This window comes from Fusarium keratoplasticum, chromosome 3, assembly GCF_025433545.1.
Source record: "Fusarium keratoplasticum isolate Fu6.1 chromosome 3, whole genome shotgun sequence".
In the NCBI taxonomy this organism is placed as follows: Eukaryota; Fungi; Ascomycota; class Sordariomycetes; order Hypocreales; family Nectriaceae; genus Fusarium; species Fusarium keratoplasticum.
In genome coordinates, this window is record NC_070531.1 from 4,824,120 (window position 1) to 4,844,703 (window position 20,584).

Consider the following 20,584-nt stretch of genomic DNA (forward strand, 5'->3'; position numbering starts at 1 on the left):
TGCAGGAGTGAAGGGCGTGAAGGGCGTGGGAAAGCATACCACCAACAGGGAGAATTCAATGTCATCTTCTTGTTGAGGCTGATGAGTGCGGTGAGTCACAAGTGTCTCCGATCTAGGTGGGATACAGAGAGGCCCCCAGGTTTTATCAATCTAGAATAAGATTCATTATTTGCCGTATTTAAACATGAGGCAAGATCTCAATGTGAGCAATAAAACTATTTCGAGAACCATATAACTATACGCGATTCTTGATACCATGGCCATCGCTGCGTTCTTCATCATGCCCAACCATCTTGCAGCCTCACACAGCACTGTTTTTCTCAAAGGTTTGGTACGATCCAGCCAAATAGAGTGCCCAAGTCCTTGATTTTGTCTTGCTATCTAGTATACTGCCGAGCCTTCATGGAAAATCGTTCCTTTTGATATGGGTTCGCCCCCATAGGGCTTGGGCTTCTTTCTTCGCGGGCCTACCATCTCGTCTTATCAACACTTGTTAAGATTTTCTTTCCTCCACGTGATAGTCTTGACTTGGTTTCATTTTTCAAACTCAACTCTCTTCAGGTATTCTATGGGCAGCCAATCTTTCACCCTCAGGGAGAACCTCGTCTCCTTTGAATAAATGGCGCACGTGATGCTCTCATCAAGCCGGCTTGCACGAATACTGGCCAATAAACCAATCAACGCCTCTCATCATTAGCCCATGTCACGTGCGCTAATCAGACCTCAACGAAGCCAAGCCGGCTGGCCCACATTCTGCACCTTCGCCAATCTGAGGACGATCTTCAACATCGCCATGGATGGGCTTGTAGACCAGTCAAGCAGACTGGCCTGCGCAAGTTGTAGGAGCCAGAAGAGGAAATGCACACGTGAACTTCCTTCGTGCCATCTTTGCCGAAAAAACGGCCGGCCATGTGTGTATCCCGGGAACCAGGCCACAGGAGGCGGACATCAACATCGCGTGGTAAGCTGCTTAACTCGGCCTTCTCGATACTAGATATTTCTTCAGGCTGACTTGACTGACTTGGATATCTCTATTGAAGTCGACTCCCTCACAAAACACCTTCCCAGCTCTCTTCTTCCTGGACTCATTTACCTTCAAGCAACGGGGATCCACAATCTCAAGTCCTCCAGCATCTGCCCTTCCTCAGGAGTTTCTGCAGATGATAGGCAAAACCCCGGAACAACTGGCCTATGTTGTCGACTCATTTTTTGCGATGATTCATCCTGTCTTTCCCATTGGTGAGATCAGTGACAAATACCATTGCCTATGGCCGCAAGATCTGACCTCCACATCTTGGCAGTCTCCAAAAGGACCTTGTACCAACAGATATCCTCTGAAGGGCATCACTCTCCTGACATCATACTACTCCTTCAATGCATGGAGATCTTGCTACCCAATAGGGATGAAGCTGTCATCGATCATCGAGCGCAATATCGCAAAGCAAAACAATGCCTACATCTCGTAGAAGACCAAGGCATCATTTCAATGCGTGTTCTCCAGGCAGCTTTGCTATTATCCTTATATGAAGCAGGCCACGCCATATTCCCGGCTGCATTTCTATCGATTGGTCATTGCGCTCGAATAGGCCACGCCATTGGAATTCACGACCGGCGCGGTGTTTCACAGATGTTTCCATCAACAAGTGATTGCTGGCCCACCTTTCCTCAGCTGAAGTTAGTCATTAATTTTCCCCAGTGTCTTGGACTGCAACCGAGGAGATACGCCGCACGTGGTGGGGTGTAATAATTTTAGACCGGTAAGTCAGTTGATTGCCAGGTGCGGACGAGACTAAACCCCCAGATTTATCAATATTGGCCTTCCAGATAGGCCATTCGCCTCTATCGACGCATGCCCTGAAGACCTTCTACCCATGGATGAAATATTATGGGATCTTGGTGTGAGTCCACTTGAGCTATCGAGTTCTAGACCCTAACGGCTAACTAGGAGCAAACGGTCGTTCCGTCGCTGGCTGTTTCTAGCAGCACCGACTTGCCTGCACCCCCGCTCGCCAGAACATGTCAAGCAGCACATTTGCTTTCCAGAGTCCTATCCCATATTGGCACAAGCCAAAGCACAAGAAGCCCAGAACAGTATTACTCTGAGGCGCTTCAGCTTCATGGAATCCTCTCCTCTTTCAAGCTGGCACTAGACCAAGAAGTGAAGAGAGAGGAGCCTCATGCGTTCCTTGTCTATTCACCTGCTCAGGGGCTTTGCTTCAGTGCTATTATTGCGTTATGTGACAACCACACCTGCGCTGACTTGGATGACCTGTCGGGTGTTGGCACCCCAGAGCAGCTGAAGATGCAAGAGACAGCCCTCAATACCTTGCATGAGATTGGAGCATCAGTCTGGCAATTTGCTTCGCATTTGGTTAATCTCCTTGAGCCACAAGGGAGTCAAATCACCATCAGTCCCTTCGCGGCCCAATGTCTCTATGCCGCTGCCACTCAATACCAGTGGTATATTGAGGAGACTGGAAAAGTTGACCTGAAGGCGGCAGTCGACTTACTGAAGCATGCATTGGGATTGATTGGACGGTCTTGGAAAGTTGGAGGTACGTCAAAGTCCATTAGTTATTCTATTACTACTACTGACACCGATCTAGAGAAATATTGCAAGATTCTTGAGGGGGAGAGGGTGTAAAGATGCCCACTTCATTGAAGTTCTAGAAGTCCCTTGCTGCCCAGTTCGTTCTTAGTCCAGTCCCACAGTTGCTTAGCCAGTTCAGTGTTCTGGGCGAGCGGACTTGGCGTTCCAATCTTTGCATACGGGACAATGTAAGCCCCAGAGTCTTTGGATCCGAATTGCGGGCTCGCCACTGCAAAGAGAGAAGACCAAGCACCCTTCTCCTGATCATCCAAGATGCCCAGACAGCGCATGACCGGAGTGATGGCGCGCAGGACGGAGCCAGGTGCGGCACCAGTCGCTTGTTTGTTGAGGTTTCTGGTCAAGTCAGAAATATTCGTGGAATTGTGTCATTGACGAAGGGTTTGTCTTACGTGTCGATATGACCAGGGTGAACTGCTGCTGTGCAGATGCTGCCCTGGCCAGCACCGTCTCCTTTCTGGGTAGGACCATAAATAGCATGCAGTTGCTTGGCGTGGAGAATATTGGCAAGCTTGCTTTGACCATACCGGGTCATGGCTGATTCCTTTTCAAGCGAGGGATTTCTGAAATCGATGCCACCCTTTGGAGGGAATCTCACATGTCCATCAGAAGTGACATTGACGATTCGCACAATATCTTTGGGAGAGTTGGCGGCGGTAGACTGGAGGAGAGGCAGAAGATGGAAGGTGAGGAGCCAGTGAGAGAGGTAGTTGGTCTTGATTGAGAGTCGGGGTATTAGCATGAGCGAAGCATAATATTAGAAAGTTTGAACAAACCTGGAATTGGATCTCATACCCATCTTCGGTCAGAGCAAAGGGCACACCCATAATACCAGCGTTGTTGATAACGCCATGAAGCGATGACTCGTCGTTGGAAAGCTTCTTTGCGGCAGAGATCACACTCTTGAAGCTGGATAGGTCGAGAGGAAGGAAGAGGATTTGTGCTGAAGGAAGTTGCGCTTTAATCTCTGCGATGGTGGCTGTAGCCTTGGCTTCACTACGAGCACCCATGTATACCTTGGCACCACGAGAGGCGAGAGCAACAACTGTAGACTTGCCGCTGGGCAATGTTAGACCATGTAATCTAGGAGAGGCTCCAGATGTATCAACTCACATTCCCGCGTTACCACCAGTGACGAGGTAGACTCGACCGGTCAGATCGGGCAACGAATCGGGGGAGAAGGTGGTTGAGGGCATGTTGGAACAGACGTAGAGATTCAAGTAGAATAAAAGACTCGGTGTAGGTTTCTGCGATGCTGATTATGATGATAGAATCGAAAAGGGAGGAGAAGGAGATGAGAGGCCATATTTATGCACCAAGTTGGTCAGCCTTGATCAACTCCTCACACACTATCACCGCCTCCTTCCGCGTCCAAGGCGCGGCCCGAAGTGGGGCCGTCCGCATCCCCACCGCCGCAGTCCGCGTGAGATCCGCTAGCGTCCGCTAGCGCCGGCATTCAAGATGACATGGCCAAGAAAATGGAGAAGGCGCAACATTTTAGGTATTAAGATATATGATAGGTCTAGTTTATGCATAAGCGCAGCTTACCGCTGCTTCTATCAATAGGAACTCTAATCATTAGATTTGCCAGCCCCTTCTATCTTGATCCATTGAAATCTTAAGCCTTGGTGGTGCGCCGCTCCCACTCATACAAAGCCATCATGAAGGGACCAACACCGCGGGTGTCATCGGGAACGATAGGGACCTCAGTGTAGTACTGCAAATGGCATGTTAGCTGAAATTTCTTCAATGTACAATTGGGAAAGATACATACCTTGAAAGAGGCATCGCTGTTCAACGAGCCGACCTCGACGGTACCCTCCCACGTAATTGTGCCGTTGGCATGCTCCGTGACAAAGTCGTTGACCAGATGGTTGTAGGCTCTAGCAGCGGGCTTCGCAAAAGTCCTCTCATCCAAGTATCCGCGTCGAAGGCCAGCAAGCAATCCGTAGGTGAACATGGCAGAGGCAGAGCTCTCAAGGTAGTTACCCTCAACACCGGCGTACTGCTTGTTCATGACCAGCCACCAACCGTGGCTCTCGGGGTCTTGAGCCTTGACAAGGGCCGTCGCAAGCTTCTTGTAGTAGGTGCGAAGGCGCTTGTAGCCGGGGTGAGACTTGGGGAAGACGTCGAGGACCTCGATGAGTGACCAGATGTACCAACCGACAGCTCTGCTCCAGACGATGGGAGAAGCTCCAGTCTCGGGGTCAGCCCAGACAGCCGTCTTGCTCTCGTCAAAGCCATGAACGGGCAGGCCAGTCTCCTTCTCAATGGTGACCTCCTGAATCTTGTCCCACTGCAAAACAATGTCGTTCCAGGCGGTAGTATTCTTGGCATCAAAAAGGGAGGTCCAAACAGCGTAGAAAGAATCCGCCATGAAAATGCCGTCGAGCCACATCTGGTCCGGGTAGGTAGGAGACCGGTGCCAGAAGCCTCCAGTGGGGGTACGAGGATGCTGGTTGAGTCTGTCGCGGATAAAGTCGGCTCCGGTTCGGTACTTTTGCTCACCAGTCTTCTGGTACCAGTAAAGAAGGTTCAGCGCAATGCGGTAGTTGTCGAGCGAGTACTTGGTCATGTCATAGTTGACAATAGACCCGTTTGGTGCGATGACGAGATCATCAATCTGGGAGCGGTACCATTCCAGCAGCGTCTCATTCTTGGTCAACTCGATGGCCGCCTCGTAGCCCTCATAGACCACACCTCGACCATACCAGTATGCTCTCTGGGTTTCATGGTTGTTGCGGATCCAAGAATCAGCCATGCGGGCGAGCAGCGTGTCAGCTGCAACCACATTGGCGGCGGCCAGAGTAGCACAGAGGGTCTGGAACTTCATTGTTTCGGATAGGAACGATCGATAGATGAAGATCTAAAGGAGGTGGCTTCGAGATTGGCTGAATGGGCGGCTACAGAGGACTTTATCATCTAGCTCAAACAATTTTACCCTGTGCGCGACTCCACCGTCTGTCCCTGAGTTCAGACAATTCTTCCGTGGCCAGACCATGAAGATCCTGCCTATCCAGCCATCAAATTTGGCAGTTGGGATTGTTGGCTTACACTTGCGTGATTTTCAGGGGAGACATAACCAACTGTTGTTTCATGTTGATCAATTCCCGCCCTCTGTTACACTCGGATGTACCAAGGGCTGTGCCCGTTTTCCCACCACTCACGAGACAGCCGTGGCTCCGCTAGACAGGGTAGCCTTATAAATATGCATGAACCGTAGTCCAATTGTTTCCCGATGTGGGAGAAACAAGGGACGTGCCCGTAGCCCCGTGTTATTAAACGTTGAAACTACGAAACTCTGTCCGGAGTATGCCTCCTTTCTAGCTCCGGAAAAGCCGGTAACGCGTATGTCTTGTGGATCATTGTGCCTTGTTTACCTATTGGTGCGCGTGATCTCTCGTCACCAATTGCGGCACAGGTTGAGAGGCATATGTGGCATCATTTAAGAGATACCAAGAGAGAAGACTCGGAAATACGTTAATACGATCAATGACAATCTGAGAGGCCTGTTTCATCACATAAAGTAAGAAATTCCCAGCAACATCAAGCATCTGCCTTCTCCTGATGCATCGCATGCACTTTGCCTTCCTCACTGAGAACCGAGACCCTCCGTCTTGGCGCAATTATTGCGGCCGCAGTATCCCAGTACAGATACGTAGACTCAGACACATCCCCGTCATTCTCTTCATCAGATCCTACTTTGATGATGTGCCAATTCGCTCGCTCGAAGCGCTCACGACATTGAGAGTTCATGCCAGCAAACCGAATCTCAAGGCCTTCTCCAGCATACGTTTTCAGGGCTGCGACCATGTTCCGCAAGTGGGTAACGGCAGTCGTGTCAATCATGTTGACACGAGTAAAGTCAAGAATGACGACTCTGATCTCTGGGAGCGATGAAACGCCATCAATGCCGGCTTGTTTGCGCAGACGCGCCACTCTCTTCTCCCCCACCACAGACCAGTTCCGCTCCGTTTCAAGACCATGACTTCCATTGTATACTGGCGCATGAAAGGTCTGGATGTCGTCCAAAATCTTGGATGTGTTGCGAAAGGCGTTGGGGAAGAAGAGGGACTCGTTGAACGTGAATACCCTCATGTCCTCGGGAATGTGGAGTGAATCAGAATGCGCACCGTCCAATCTCTGAGAGTTGCCGGCTCTAGACTCAACGTCGCTACCCGTTGAAGACAGCCGTGTGAACACCTGGCGCAATAACACGTAGACGATATTAAACCCAACAGCGCATCCGATGCCGACCTCACTTGAGACAAAGAGGGTTACCCAAAGTGCAAGCATTGAGGAGATAAAGTCCGCTAGCGAAGTCTTCCAGTATCTGTAAAATGTCGATGGGGGAGAAATAAGTCCCCATACAGCAGTGATGATGATGGCAGCCAACGTCGCTTTGGGGATCCAATAAAGAGTGCCCACAAGTTCATAGACACAGACAAGCACGACAGCCATGGTCACGACGCCGGATAGTGGTGATTTGACATTGCATGACGAGTTGACCGCCGTCCGGGACATGGCACCACCAACACCCATGGCATGGAAGAAGCTATTGAAGAAGTTGGTGACTCCGAGATAGCAAAGCTCTTGGCTCTGGTCCGACGCATAGTGGTTCTTGACGGCAAAAGCTCGAGCAATAGCGAGATGCTCAACTGCGGAGCCGATAAAAACGGCAATGCTGCGGCCGGCAATCTCGGGAATGAGATCTTTTCTTGGCATTCTTGGCGCTTGCTGACCTTTGGACTGAACCTTGACAACATCGAAGAGATAGTCTTCTCGGTTCTTGTTGACGGCATAGCTCACTCCGGTGAAAAGAACAAGTGCGAGGAAAGCCCTGGTGATGGACAAGAGCCAGATGACCCGGTTCTTTTTGCCCCATCTCTTCCCAGACTTGTCCAGTATTGTCAGGAACAGTATCCCCGTAAATCCAATGAGACATGCCCATCCATTTGCGTTGGGTAGCTCATTAAAGATATCGTGGATTTGTCGAGCAGCGCCATCACCAACGTTGTCTTCTCCCAGGAGAGAGTCCATCTGATTGAGGATGATGGTGATGGCAATGGCGGTGATGAAGCCGCTGAGCACAGGGAGGGAGATAAACTCCAACAGGAACCCAAGCTTGAGGAATCCCAGTACCATTCCGTAAATGCCCATCATGAATGCGGTTGCGGACGCGATCTCGGATGGGGTCCATCGGTCTTGAAGAGCGTGCACATTTTCAGAGGTGAGCAAGCCGATGAGCGAGGTTGGTCCGGTTGATACATCTACCAAGCGTCAACTTGAGAATTTCTTGAGCGAGATGAAGCAACTGACCTTTCGTAGACCCCATAAAGGCGTAAATTACCGCAGGCAGCCAGCTGGACATCAACCCGTACTCGACAGGGATGTCTGCAATCTTGGCATAGGACAAGCCTTGCGGAATCAGCATGAGACCCAGCGTAAGACCCGCTATCAGGTCGCTAACGAGCCATCGCGGGTTATATCTCGGTAACCAGCCGATGATGGGGAGCTTGTCGGCCAGATACTGAACAGTCCCAGAGGGCAGGGATCTAGCCCCAGAAGCGCCAAGCCGGGCGGCTCGGTTCCAAGTAACATCGGTTTTAAGATCCGATTTCACGGTATCAAAGAGCTTCATTGCGAGATAATTCAAAATGTTGGTAGAACAAGGGAGATAGAAGTTGATGAGAAGACTAAGGTCTCTCGTTACAGAGATCAGAACGATATTATTATATGAGACGCCCTACACTGCTCCTGTAACAGTGTCTGTCCTAAAACACCACCACACACTCTTTCATTATCTTCTTTCCAAAGATAGATCCTACGCAATGTCATCTGACGGTAGTGATAGACTCAAGGCCATCCATAACGGGCAAACCTCAGGTTGCAACATCTTGTCGCGACCATTAGCCGCACACCACCATAACCGAGTCACTGTGCGCTTCATTGGATAGCGGCATGCTGCATCGATGTGATTCCTGCAATCGGCCATATTTTTCTACCGAGTGAAACCCTCACCTTGAGATGCGTGGTAGCAATGCCGAAGGCCGAGAGAACAGCTCGATATGCCCGTCAATTAACTAGAGTCGCGATAGATCTGATCTATAGGCTGTGATGCATCTACCATGTGTGCAAAGGTCCCGGTGATCACGACCACCTGAGCAACCACGACGCCGATCGCGCTCAGACTCTATCTATCCAAGACTACAAGAATCAATTAACCGGCATATAAAGGGTTGTAATGAGAACGCCACGACAGGCTCCTGCAAACGGGAAGATACTTCCGCCGACCGACCTTCCTAGAAAGGATCTAAAAGCGGCCGCATTACCAAGTTTGCATTGGGTTGCGTTGCATGCAGAGGCTTAGATCGTGGTGCAGTAGCAATGTTTCAGCTTACGGATGCCAATCTTGGAATAGTACGCATCCGGAACTCGAGTCGATTGATATCACTTCTCCGCTACATGCAGCCGGTGCGGAGAGATGTCACAATGATATTACAGTAAATATGAGTAATCTTGTATAATATTCGGCATATTGTTCGGGTGGCAAAGGCACGCTCCCGCGTCTAATGCACTCGGGTTACCAAGAGGGGTCCTCCGCTTCCAACAGACCCTCATCACAACCCCTGTTCGGCAGGCCATGCTGCCCAACCACACATGATGACCAGTTTGAGGGCCACTGCAAGCCACAAAGCTCCTGCAGTCCCAAGTTCGCTCTTTTGGACCAGTCCGCCGATAATGGCACCAATGAGAAGAAGAGATGGTGCTGCAACCCGACGGTTCCTCTCTGCGTTGACAAAGACGCTTTCAAACAGTGCAGCATCAGAGAACAAGTCACAGTAGATACTTGTCAGTACAACGCTAGTAAGAGCGTTGTACTTCAATGCCCTACTCGCGACAGCCTGTCCACAGCTCTGGAAGGCAACCAGCGCGATGGGAGTGATGACGTACCAGGGGACATCATCAGGGCCAGCACCCTTGGGTCCCCAAGTAACGATGGCTGCAGCCCCTGCCACAAACAGTGTCTGTATGGCGAAAGAAAGACACAAGACCCATTTCCGAGTTGGTGAAGGTGAGAACATGCGATGAAGGCGGCTAAAGAAGAATGACCCAATGCAGAAGGCCAGGATAGAGGAGCCTGACTTTTTCCATCGGTTTGTCCCAGCTGTAGGGCCTAGACCCAGATAGACCGTGTTCCCTGTACTCTGTAAGTTACCATTCAGAGATTCATCAATAAGTGATCAATCTCACCTGTTTGCATGGAAACAAATGCCCCCCAAGTCGAGATGGAGGCGCTATCAAGGATACCCGTGATAATGTAGCATCCGAGAAGCATGACATCGGCCCAGTCTCGACGAGCATCGACAACGAGTTTTTTGCGCAACCAAGACTCAGACTTGGGCTTTCGTCCCAGCAGAGCTTGCGACTCGTCGTTTCCATTCAGGATACCATTGCCAGGCCTGGACTCTCCAGTACCGGCAACGGTTCCATATGACGCCGGATTTTGTGGCTGAGCCATTATTGTTGAATAATTGCGAGATTTCAATTTCGTAATGAGGGTAATAAATGTCTCCGTATCTGGCGGCGGGACCTGTGAAGTGTTGAAATTGATTAATACGATGCCGTTGATGACGGGCGGAGAAGTCCAGACGCGTCAGATTAAGTACACGGAGACTTGTTGTTCCAAACGAATCGCATACCAAATACGTATTAGCTTATTGGAGCCCCGGATTACGTTTAGATGGGCAAGATCGGCTCGGAAATAATCCTCCAACTACAGTACCAAGGCGCCAACAGAGGGGCGGGCGCATGCCTTGCTTTGTTAGTGCCAAGAGCTAAAGCACGTCTTATTAGGCTTAATTGAGCTTCACTCTAGCACCTCTTTCCGGAGGAAACCTAATTCACTGAGAGATGGGTTGGGCATTCAGTTCACTTGCTGTCCTGCTCTACGTTGCGACCTTGGATTTCAAATGAAAGACCCGTGACAGGGCATCCCGGCAATAGATCTGAGACCGAAGAGTTTGCCGTTTTCGATGATCACTCGATCTCCTGCATATCCCCTTCCGAATATCCGTGAAGCCAAGAACTGTGACCCCTTCAGCTTGCAACCCCACGCAACCTCCATGTCTTTCGCGTCAGCATTACGCCATGTGCCGACCATCCGATTCCCCGCACTCGCCTCGGCAGTCATCACATCTTTGCTGGCACCCAAGGCGGCATCGTTGCCCCGTTGATGATGTGTTTCGGGAATCCCCCGGGCATCGCTTTCTCGGCGTTTCCAAGCATGCCCCAAAGAAACCTAGCATGAGCAATTCAATTCTTGTTGATAAGAGTGAAAAAGGTGCTTCAATTATCCGGTGGTGTTCACTACGACATCACACCTCCTTGACACACATACCATCCTCATTGTGACTATTCCACACTACTCTTGTTTCCAATTTTGTGAAAATGCGCTACTCTCCGCTTTTGAGCACCTCGCTCCTATTGAGCCTCTGCGCTGCAGTCCCAGTGCAGGACAGCCCTCGTGAGCGGCTCCTCAGGGGTCTCAAGCTGCCATCTAGCTATAATGGCGTAGCTGGCGGAAAGAGGCTTCCTTTCACGCCGGGATACAAAGATCCATACGACAATGCCGTTGACTCTGTGGGAGAGAAGCTTGATCCTCTCCCTTGGCGAAACGGTGATGGTGCTTCTGTTCTGGGACCGTGGAACAAAGAGCGCTCCCGTCAAAACCCAGATCTTGTCAGGCCTCCTAGCACTGACCATGGAAATCTCGACAATATGCGCTGGAGCTTTGCTGACTCGCACATTCGCATTGAAGTATGTTGCGCGGAATGACAGTCTATGAACTCGAGAACTAACTTGCAACAGGAAGGTGGTTGGACCCGCCAAACAACTGTCCGGGAGCTCGGAACAAGTGTTGAGCTTGCTGGCGTGAACATGAGACTTGATCATGGTGTTATTCGCGAGCTTCACTGGCACAAGGAGGCCGAATGGGCTTATGTGCTCGACGGTGAAGTCCGCGTCACGGCTCTTGATTATGAAGGTGGCAATTTTATCGACGACTTGAAAAAGGGAGATCTCTGGGTACGTGAGACGGCATCCCTTGATAAAATGGTTTCAATCGACATTCTGACCGTGGTTATAGTATTTCCCCAGTGGTATTCCTCACTCTCTCCAGGGTCTGAGCCCCAACGGTACCGAGTTCCTCTTGATCTTTGACGACGGGAGCTTCTCCGAGGAATCCACTTTTGTCCTCACTGACTGGCTTGGTATGTGAAATAGCCTGCTGCATTGAAACGGCTAATCTGACAATTGCAGCACACACCCCCAAGTCCGTCATTGCCAAGAACTTCAACCTGGCTCCCGAGGTTTTTGCCCACATTCCCGAGAAGGAAAAGTACATCTTCCAGGGACGCAAGCCCGGCTCAATCAGCGACGAAGCTCCCAAGGGTAAGGAGGTCAAGAAGTCCAAGTACAACTTTACCCACCGAATGCTTGATCAAAAGCCCTTGATCACTAGCGGCGGCCAAGTTCGCATCACCGACTCTAAGAACTTCCCCATCTCCAAGACAGTCGCTGCAGCTCACGCCCTCATTGAGCCCGGTGCTATTCGAGAGATGCACTGGCACCCATCTGCTGACGAGTGGTCGTTTTTCCTCAAGGGTCGCGCCAGAGTGACCATCTTTGCATCTGAGGGCACTGCCAGAACCTTTGACTACGGTCCCGGAGATGTCGGCATCGTGCCCCGCAACATGGGTCACTTTGTCGAGAACATTGGCGACGAGCCTGTTGAGATGCTGGAGATCTTTCGGGCCGACGAGTTCAGGGATATCTCCTTGTTCAAGTGGCTTGGCGAGACTCCGCAGAAGCAAGTCGCTGATACCCTGTTCGCGGAGGATCCGGAGAACGCAAAGAAGTTTTTGGCGAGGATCAAGAATGCTGACAACAACGTCATCACCAAGCCTGACTTTGTTCGCTCCAACAAAGGGGCAATTGGAAAGGACCTATGATGGCAATAAATAAGAGGACGCTGAGTCTCAACAGTGTCGCATCGTGGCCTGCGGGCAAGGCAATGTAACCATCAGTTCTTTACAAAGGTAGCGCAGGTAACGAAAGGAGAATTTCTCAGAAACCCAAAATGAAGGCAGGCGCACATTAGTGTGGTCCTTTGAAACCATTGTACCATTCTATTTTCAGTCGCACTATGTTAGATTCTTGATATTAACCAGAGTCCAACTTGCTATGTACAATAATATCCTGCCATACACTCATTGCACTCATCCCCCAACCCAGCGTTGACCCAATGCACCTCGTCACGACGTTGAAACTGGGCCCCATGTCCAATCAGTGTTCCCTGCCAGTTTTCAGTAGGCACCTCGTTGAAGACTTGCTCCGTAGGCACATCGTCCGTCTTGCCCTGGTCGGCAAAGGGAGGGTAAAATGGTTGAAAGAGTAATGCATCCGCCTGATTTGACTTTTCTGCATTTGATGGGAACCCATGCATCAATTCTTCCGAGCCATCCCTGCTGTCGCTGCTGTCAATGGCTTCTTGGTGACAAGGAGAAGAATCCGATGATAACAGCTTCCCCACAGACTTCTTTGCCTCATTGGCGATGTACTCTTGTATCAGAGCACAATCGCAGCTTGAATGTTGCAACAGCTGTTCCTTGATGTGAAAGATTTCTTCTTTCAAAAGGCTACAGTAGGAGACAAGCCGGCGGTTGTCGTCCTCCAAACTTTGCTCGCGGGACAACAAGTCAGCTTCCCTTTGGCACTGGCGACGACGACATCTGACTGCAGCCTCCTTGTTTTGTTGACGGACACTTATCTCTGCAGCTCCCGAGTATCGTTTCCGATTATTGCCCTTCCCCTTCCCTTGCTGCTGGCTTTGGCTCTTCTTCCCAGCTTTTGGCGGTCGTCCTCTGCTTTTACGTTTAACGGGCTCTGTTGCTTCCGTCACTGCAATCGAGTTCTCCTCAATCATCCCTGGCTGTGGACCATCAACTTCACTGGGGAGCTGCGGGCTCATGCCTTGATCAGCTTCTTCCTGTTGAGGGTGTTGAAGCTCCGTTGGCACATGTTGATGTGGCTCTCGGGGGGCGACAAGATCCTCCTGTGTTTGTGCTGAGAGCCAGGTAGCCGGATGTTGAGGGAGCTGAGTGCGGATTGAGTCTGATGATAGGTCCCCACACCAAACATGGCCGAATGGCAGGGCTTCAACCCAATCATCTGTGAAATAAACAAAGGTATCCATAAGAGAGTCACCCTGTTGCCAGTTAGATAACAACGCAATTCCTGTTAGCGATGGATCAATCTCACCCCGGGGGTCTTTAGCGGTAGGAGCAGATTGGTGCGGGAAGTCAGGGATACAAGTTTCAGATGTTGAGAAGGGGTGATCCGTAAATCAAATGGTCAAAATGGTGCAAGATAACAGCTGGGATATTTCGAACCCCGAGGTCGTGATTAGTTGGGTGTTTTTATAAGCTTGTATCTGGAAGCCAGATTTCAGGGAGGGTCAAACTATATGGTCTCGATCTTATGGCGTTACATGTTTAAACATCAAGCTCCTTAACCGCCGGGAGATTCCTTGTGTTTGCCAAGATTTTCATGAACGATGACCGGATGTGGGCTTAGGTCTGTTCTGGGGCTTGATCAGCCCATGGCTGAAGTCTCCGGCATGTAGGTGCAAATCAGGAAGCTCATCGTGCATTGATCCGGTTCCCCAAAATATCCGTGGCTTCATGCTTGAGTGGCCTAGACCCAGATCTGCACCACTCGAGTGACACACACTCCTAGCCAGGGCCAGGTCTATTGAACTGACCCCTGCCAGCCGCAGCGTTCGGCATGTCACCCAACGAGTCAGCCAGGTAAGGCCCTCGGGAAAGAAACCACGGAGAAGCCGAGCGGTTGTGGAAAAGAGACGGCACTCTGGATGGGGGACCGATACAGGGGTAATGTCAATTGTGGCACTTTGACGATATTGGAACTTGTTTTGGCAAATAATCATCAGGTGGTTAGCATTCAGGATCAGAACCAAGTTGTCTGGGACCAGAGAGATCTGTACCAGAACTCTGTGTAAAGAATGATATTGACCCATGCCGCCTTTGCCGCTGCCCTGAATACAGTCACCTGATGGAAAAGGTGATTCTTTAAGACCACTGCAGTGTGGAAAAACTCAGAGTATCACATGAGTGACTCACCTCATGAAAAAAAGATAGCAGCGAAGTGTGGCCATGCTACAACTGGCATCAAGGAACTACAGCGATGCGGATAGTCTCTGACTGTTGGGGCTTGACATGACTAGCTTCTTCAGACTCTCTTTCTGCAGTTCAAGGAAAGAGAGGAAAGAAGGCAAGCTCAAAGCAGGAAATCCCGACAAATTTCGGGTTGCGGAGACGGAGAGCTTACGGATACCCCAGTCGCAGCACCCCGGTGCCAGGGTGAGGTATACATGTATGGACGCAACTAGCGTGAGATCCACGTCCAAGTGCCGGTAACTTATCATGGGGTGGATGCTAGGGTCCCGAAGAGGAGGGCACGTGTCTTGGCTGGTCCGTCTCAGACGCATTTCGAGACAACTTCGAGAGGGGTTAATGTTGGTCGCAGTGGGAGCTTGAAAAGGTACGCCAGTGAACACTGCACTTCACCTTCATCTAACACCATCAACGAATGTAACGTAATACATGTTGCTTCTCGTTGCTAATACGAGTTCAAGAGTCGGCTGGTTTTTGGAGGAAAGCCGTATCAAATCGAAATCCAGACAGGTCACGGCATGACAACGCTCTTGAGTAAGACGAAATTAGGAGAATTTGATTTGCTAACATCACAGCGACCATCTGATGTGGGCGAATAGGTGGCTTCGCTCTGTATTGCTGATTGGTCGGGTTGGCGGCATGACGAGGTCTAGAATCTGATCGATGCGGCTGACAACCCGACGATGCAATTGGGGTCGTTGGCAACCAGCCAATCACGCCATGGTTACATTTCCCATAAACACGTAGCCATAACTAAAAAGGGATGAGAGCAAGTGTCCTTCACAGCGACCCTGAGCATGGCTGGTGCTAATTTCAACTTGATCCTGATACATCTATACTGCCCCTCATGCCCTGCTTCATGAATCGAACCATGTGGCAGTTGGTGGCGTTCGGGATGAAATATGCATATGGTTCCTGTTCTCTGGACACGGATTTTTCGGCATCCAATGCCCTCACATCAGGTGATTTCCACGGATAACTTGTCCCAAACCGTATGACGTACGCCGAGATTAAGATGTGGACAACGCGGTTGCCGCCGACACCTGAATCCTTGCACCCTAGGGACGAACGTTGAAGGAAGAGAGGAGGGGAGGGGAAATAATCCAGCAGGTCCCAGCCACAATGAATTGGCCTTTTAAGTTGTTGAGTAATCATTTAATACCGGCAGTTGCCTTTGAAAGGATGTCGGGCAACAGTTATCGGCGTACTGTACGAAATTTAGTACGGAGCCCTGTCACGCCTGCACAAGAGCTTGTTTCGTGGATGTGGGCATCTTTGAAAGACGACAGGCCCAGTTTCTGGGCTGAAAACGTTTCACCAAAGATCTAAGAAGCATGCATTGCGAGTAGCTAATGGAAGAAAAAAATGGAGAAGGCCCGACACTACTGTCTTGGCAGAACATGCGAATGGGGATCTGAAAGCCGGCACTGAGATCTCATCCGTGATGGTCAAAGGCATGTCTCTTTGACGGGTGCTACGGTGCGAGGGGTTGAATTCCGGGGACCTGGGGCTTTCGGGCACCATGTGCCGGGGTTCTGAGGGACCCCTCACATGATTGGACACGAGACGAAGCGCAGGTTGATAGGGGTAGGGGAGCGCCGAAGATGAGGACGGCCCACGTGGCGCATGTGTCAGTCGTCAAACGACCAGCGGCATTAGCCTTGATTTGTCGTTGAGGAAGGGGTACAGTAACGGCTGTTCAGCTTCGTTGCACATCATCAAGCTGTACCTGGTGGCTGGGACAGACAACGTCAGCATACATGAACCATGGCGTGATCGAGACCGATCTCTACGTAGCTAGCGGCTGCTAGCCCAAGTCACAGGAGGGTTTTCAATCCAATATTTGTGAATTGCTTCTTCCTGCCTGTCAAGTATTCCTAGTCAAGAAAAATCCTCCGGGGGCTCAGATGTGAGGCCATCCCATGGACAAATGAGTCGATCGATCGGGTAAGATCGAATAGTTCAGGTGCCCACTCAGCAGGTGAGGATTTGTCTAGAATCAGCCTCATTCACTGAGAACACCCTGACCTTATCGTCGGTGATCATTGTCGGTTGTCCATCGGTTGTCTGTGGGTTGACGTGTTTGATGTTGTCATGTTCCGTTTCTCAACCACTCAATTCGCAGATTACCTTTTTACCTTTATAATCCTGGCCATTCCACAAGGTTTGATACGTCCAAGCTTATTCCTATCTCATCTATATCAAGGCACCCCATGGATTCACCACTTGTGCCAACCAACACGATTCTTCCAGGCAATCGAAACAATTTTTGGGTCTTCTGGGAACAAGATCAATTTCAAGTAAGTCATGTCCCTAATTTTCATGCAGACAATTTCTTGTCCAATGTTCCCCATCCGCAGAAGCCCAGAGCTCTGCCTTTGGACCACTCCTCCCTGTTCAAGGTACTGACACTGACTGTTAGGCATCCTTTGATATACCGGTAATGTCGCCGTGGGAACAAGGTAACTATCTCTAATTCCACCCTCAGCCGCCAAACAACCGTTGATCCGAGATGTCTACATAGCCACCCCATCACTCACTGATTGGGAGACGGATCACTCACCAAGGTCTAAGAATCTCCCCCAAGATACCTTCTTGCCACTCGAACGTCCTCAAACCTTGAACGACAATGCCCTTTCAACCCATCACCCGAAAGCCGATACTTCTCTTGATGGTATCACCTGTACTGCCAGGCTAGAGAATTCTCGTTCAAGCGTCAGCACGTCCGTCCCCGAAGATGATGAAGCGTTTACATCTTCATCGCAACATGAAGAAAGACATTCCGGCCATTCCGACATCAAACTTCGGTCAGCTTCACGCAAACCGAAGAAGTCTATTCATCATAAACGGCCCAGTCACAAGGAGGGCATGCGCGCCCGAGAATGTCACAATCTCGTCGAGAAGCAGTATCGCAACCGACTCAAGGCACAGTTCGAGGCCTTGCTCGCTGTCCTTCCGGTGTCACAGCCGCTTGACTGTACTAGGCCGATCACTGGAAACGCCCAACGGGGCCAATACTTCAGCAGAGGCCAAGTTCTGGATGCCGCGAGGGAACGAATCCTGACGTTGGAAGAGGAAATTGAACAAGGTACAGCAGTTCGAGACTGGCTACTGAGTGATCTTGAATGCTTGCGTCGGGCACATCAAGAGGCAGGGCTTGAGGGCTGGCCCGTTGAATGAGTACTCGGGGCAAATCGCTCGTTATCCTGACTCCAATGGCCCTGTGACGATGCACGCTTCCAAAGACTAATGGTGACGAGATGTCGTTATTCTTTGCTTGTATTGCATTAATGTATCCTCCTATTTACCTATGTAGTTTATCTCCACCTTTGTGGTCCAACATGTTATCTACCCATGGTATTGGAGTTTGGTGCAACTCTATCATCACCCGTAGGCGCATGTCGATCCCGTTGTGTGACAACGCAGGGAGTTATAGACGAGTTTTCACGATGAGCAAGGATACGTGCTACCAGCCCTTTTTCTCATTTCTTTTTCTCCCTTCACTGCTATGTCATCCTATTGCAGTCCATGTCGAGATGGCATGTCGGAAGCAGAAAATGTAACCTGGTGTGTCTTCTACAGCATAATTGCTTTCCCTGCCACCGAACCCTGACAAGTGCCGACATTCCCTCACTCGTTCAAGGTTCGCTCTCCAAGTGCCCCCGAAGCTACTTAAAGCATACAGGGAAGGACTGCAGATCTGCTGATTCGGCAGTCCAGAATAGCATGCTTGTCATGTACGGCCCGACCCGGGTACTGACTAGCCTCTAACCGGGCTCATCTCGTTCAGATTTGTTGGTCAGACGGGCCTTGAATGCATAGGGTTTATGCGTACTGTTCCACTCGTTTCCGTGGGAAATGGGAGAATCGTAAATACGCAACCTCCACAACGTGCGACCTGCTTCATGGAGAAGGTCCTCTAAGCTACATCTAGGGCTCTGACTGAATGAAGTTCTCAGCTCCTCACCTCTCAGACTCTGCAGGTCTTATCTTTGGCATCTGCCAAGCGATGGTCCGGTGACCTTGGCTTCATGGTAACTCTCACTTCCAAACATGTTACCTTTGATGACGATCCCAGCGCTGCCTTGAGCACTGTTGACGTCATTGTGGCACCCTTAGACTAGCCACATTTTTACACAGCCACTGCAACCACAGGAGGTGCGGGCGGCGACGGTCAGACTTAGAAGAATCAAGCCTCATTATACGCACGCAAAACCACGTACTTTTCAGCACTCATCCACCTTCCCAATGGCAGGTGGCAAAGAATGGAGACACAAGTCAATCATTTATTAAACTGAATTGAATTACCGAGCAAGTTGCCAGTAAACACTTCTTTGGCCTACAAAGGTGATGCATTTGTTATTTTACTAACCAACGTAAGCTACAAGTATCAAATATGAACATGATTTTGAGTTGGCGTTGGCCTAACATATTTCAGTGCTTCAAAATGGCATACAAACTGAAGATAAACCCATCCGGTTTTGAAGCTACACTCGGTAGGCTATTCATGATTGCGGATTTTCTGTCGTTTGTCAACTGGGATATCGAACTGAAGGGTAGGTAAAAGGTGGGATAACCTCAGTGTCAAGTGGGATGCCGACGCTAACCGCAGCGAGCTAACCTGGCGTTCTACTGATAAGGAGTACCCTAGTCAGCGTGAAAAATGGCCTAGATCTGTGTACTTATTAACTGAAGCAGTTGGCTGAGCTCTCGTTGCCGATCTGCTTGAGCTTACTGACTGGTGATTGGCTCAACTTGAGCCCCATTTTATCCACACAAGCTGAAGCCCATTGACCCTCGGAAGTCGTAATTTTATCTTCGGTTTGTCACCACCTTCAGCCCCATTCCCCGATCCATCCCAGCAACACCCGCGCCATGTTTGTAGCATCAAGACTCAGATTGGTCGCTCGACCATTGTCACGCGTCGCCATGCGTCCTCTTCATGTGACGGCTCGACGGCTCGCCTCCGCGGACCCCCCAAACCTGTCCGAGATGATGATGAACGACCCCAAGATTAGGGAGACGTTTGAGAAGCTTAGCCGACACCCCCCTGCTATCATTGCCATGCAAAAGGTTGGCGACATCATCAAGAGCAAAGGTAATGAGACCTCTCCAGCTTCTGATGACCTTCTTATTTATTTCTGGCGCAGGATTTGAGCCTGGCAAGCCCCCAAGCAAGATGGAGGTGATGAAGCTCTTGATGGACAAAGAGTTCCGAGATGCAGCACAGACAGTGAGCTACTTCGATACTCGAGACGTCATATGATCGCAGACTGACGAGAGTGTGCAGTTGACAACTGAGATGCAGAACGCAGGCATCGAAATTAACCCCGATGTAGTCTTACCCTTCCGCCTCACTTCACAACTATTGTGCTAACTCTGAATAGGCCTTGATGGCGATGGTAGGAGGAGATAAGAGCAAGTAAGGGTCAGCTTCGACACACGCCTTCGGTTAACCAGTGAGGCTCGCCTTGCGAAGCCCGTTAATTGTTTCGAACGAAGTGGATGACAAGATGTAAGCAGCGAAGGCCGCACTATTGTATGTACCTAAGGAAACTGAGATATTATGCTTCAGAGATAGGGAAATACTGCCGGATCAGTGTCTATTTGTACACCGTTGACAACCTCTGAACTGTCATGACGTGATAAGTCACGCTGAGACCCTTGTTTTTTTTTTTTTTTTTTTGACGAGAAGCAACGCAACTCTTTAGCAAGCACC

General features: G+C 50.2%; 6 protein-coding genes and 1 pseudogene across 7 annotated transcripts, besides 1 other annotated feature; 3 read left to right on the top strand and 4 right to left on the bottom strand.

Annotated features, from left to right (window-relative positions):
• Positions 1–778: 778 nt before the first annotated feature.
• NCS57_00479300 (Fungal-trans domain-containing protein) lies at positions 779–2,644 on the top strand (the record flags this gene model as incomplete). Its single annotated transcript, XM_053054745.1, has 7 exons — positions 779–961; positions 1,041–1,239; positions 1,302–1,643; positions 1,697–1,757; positions 1,802–1,898; positions 1,946–2,555; positions 2,607–2,644. Exons 1-7 carry the CDS (start codon positions 794–796, stop codon positions 2,642–2,644), a joined length of 1,515 nt encoding a protein of 504 aa, XP_052916905.1. The 5' UTR covers positions 779–793.
• Positions 2,645–2,655: 11 nt separating this feature from the next.
• Positions 2,656–3,804, bottom strand: NCS57_00479400 (uncharacterized protein; the record flags this gene model as incomplete). Its single annotated transcript, XM_053054746.1, has 4 exons — positions 2,656–2,944; positions 3,001–3,323; positions 3,385–3,667; positions 3,722–3,804. 4 exons carry the CDS (start codon positions 3,802–3,804, stop codon positions 2,656–2,658), a joined length of 978 nt encoding a protein of 325 aa, XP_052916906.1.
• Positions 3,805–4,226: 422 nt separating this feature from the next.
• NCS57_00479500 (uncharacterized protein) lies at positions 4,227–5,441 on the bottom strand (the record flags this gene model as incomplete). The annotated part of the gene is made up of 2 exons (XM_053054747.1): positions 4,227–4,325; positions 4,383–5,441. The coding sequence occupies 2 exons, from the start codon at positions 5,439–5,441 to the stop codon at positions 4,227–4,229; spliced, it is 1,158 nt and encodes a 385-aa protein (XP_052916907.1).
• A 713-nt stretch (positions 5,442–6,154) lies between these two features.
• NCS57_00479600 lies at positions 6,155–8,303 on the bottom strand (annotated as a pseudogene). The gene is made up of 2 exons: positions 7,928–8,303; positions 6,155–7,878 (listed from the first exon to the last, which is right to left on the bottom strand).
• Positions 6,155–8,303: a sequence feature.
• A 925-nt stretch (positions 8,304–9,228) lies between these two features.
• On the bottom strand, positions 9,229–10,130 carry NCS57_00479700 (uncharacterized protein; the record flags this gene model as incomplete). The annotated part of the gene is made up of 2 exons (XM_053054748.1): positions 9,229–9,809; positions 9,863–10,130. 2 exons carry the CDS (start codon positions 10,128–10,130, stop codon positions 9,229–9,231), a joined length of 849 nt encoding a protein of 282 aa, XP_052916908.1.
• A 929-nt stretch (positions 10,131–11,059) lies between these two features.
• On the top strand, positions 11,060–12,621 carry NCS57_00479800 (uncharacterized protein; the record flags this gene model as incomplete). Its single annotated transcript, XM_053054749.1, has 4 exons — positions 11,060–11,428; positions 11,480–11,695; positions 11,757–11,880; positions 11,930–12,621. The coding sequence occupies 4 exons, from the start codon at positions 11,060–11,062 to the stop codon at positions 12,619–12,621; spliced, it is 1,401 nt and encodes a 466-aa protein (XP_052916909.1).
• A 7,119-nt stretch (positions 12,622–19,740) lies between these two features.
• On the top strand, positions 19,741–20,291 carry NCS57_00479900 (uncharacterized protein; the record flags this gene model as incomplete). The annotated part of the gene is made up of 4 exons (XM_053054750.1): positions 19,741–19,963; positions 20,016–20,098; positions 20,156–20,200; positions 20,253–20,291. 4 exons carry the CDS (start codon positions 19,741–19,743, stop codon positions 20,289–20,291), a joined length of 390 nt encoding a protein of 129 aa, XP_052916910.1.
• Between the last annotated feature and the right edge of the window lie 293 nt (positions 20,292–20,584).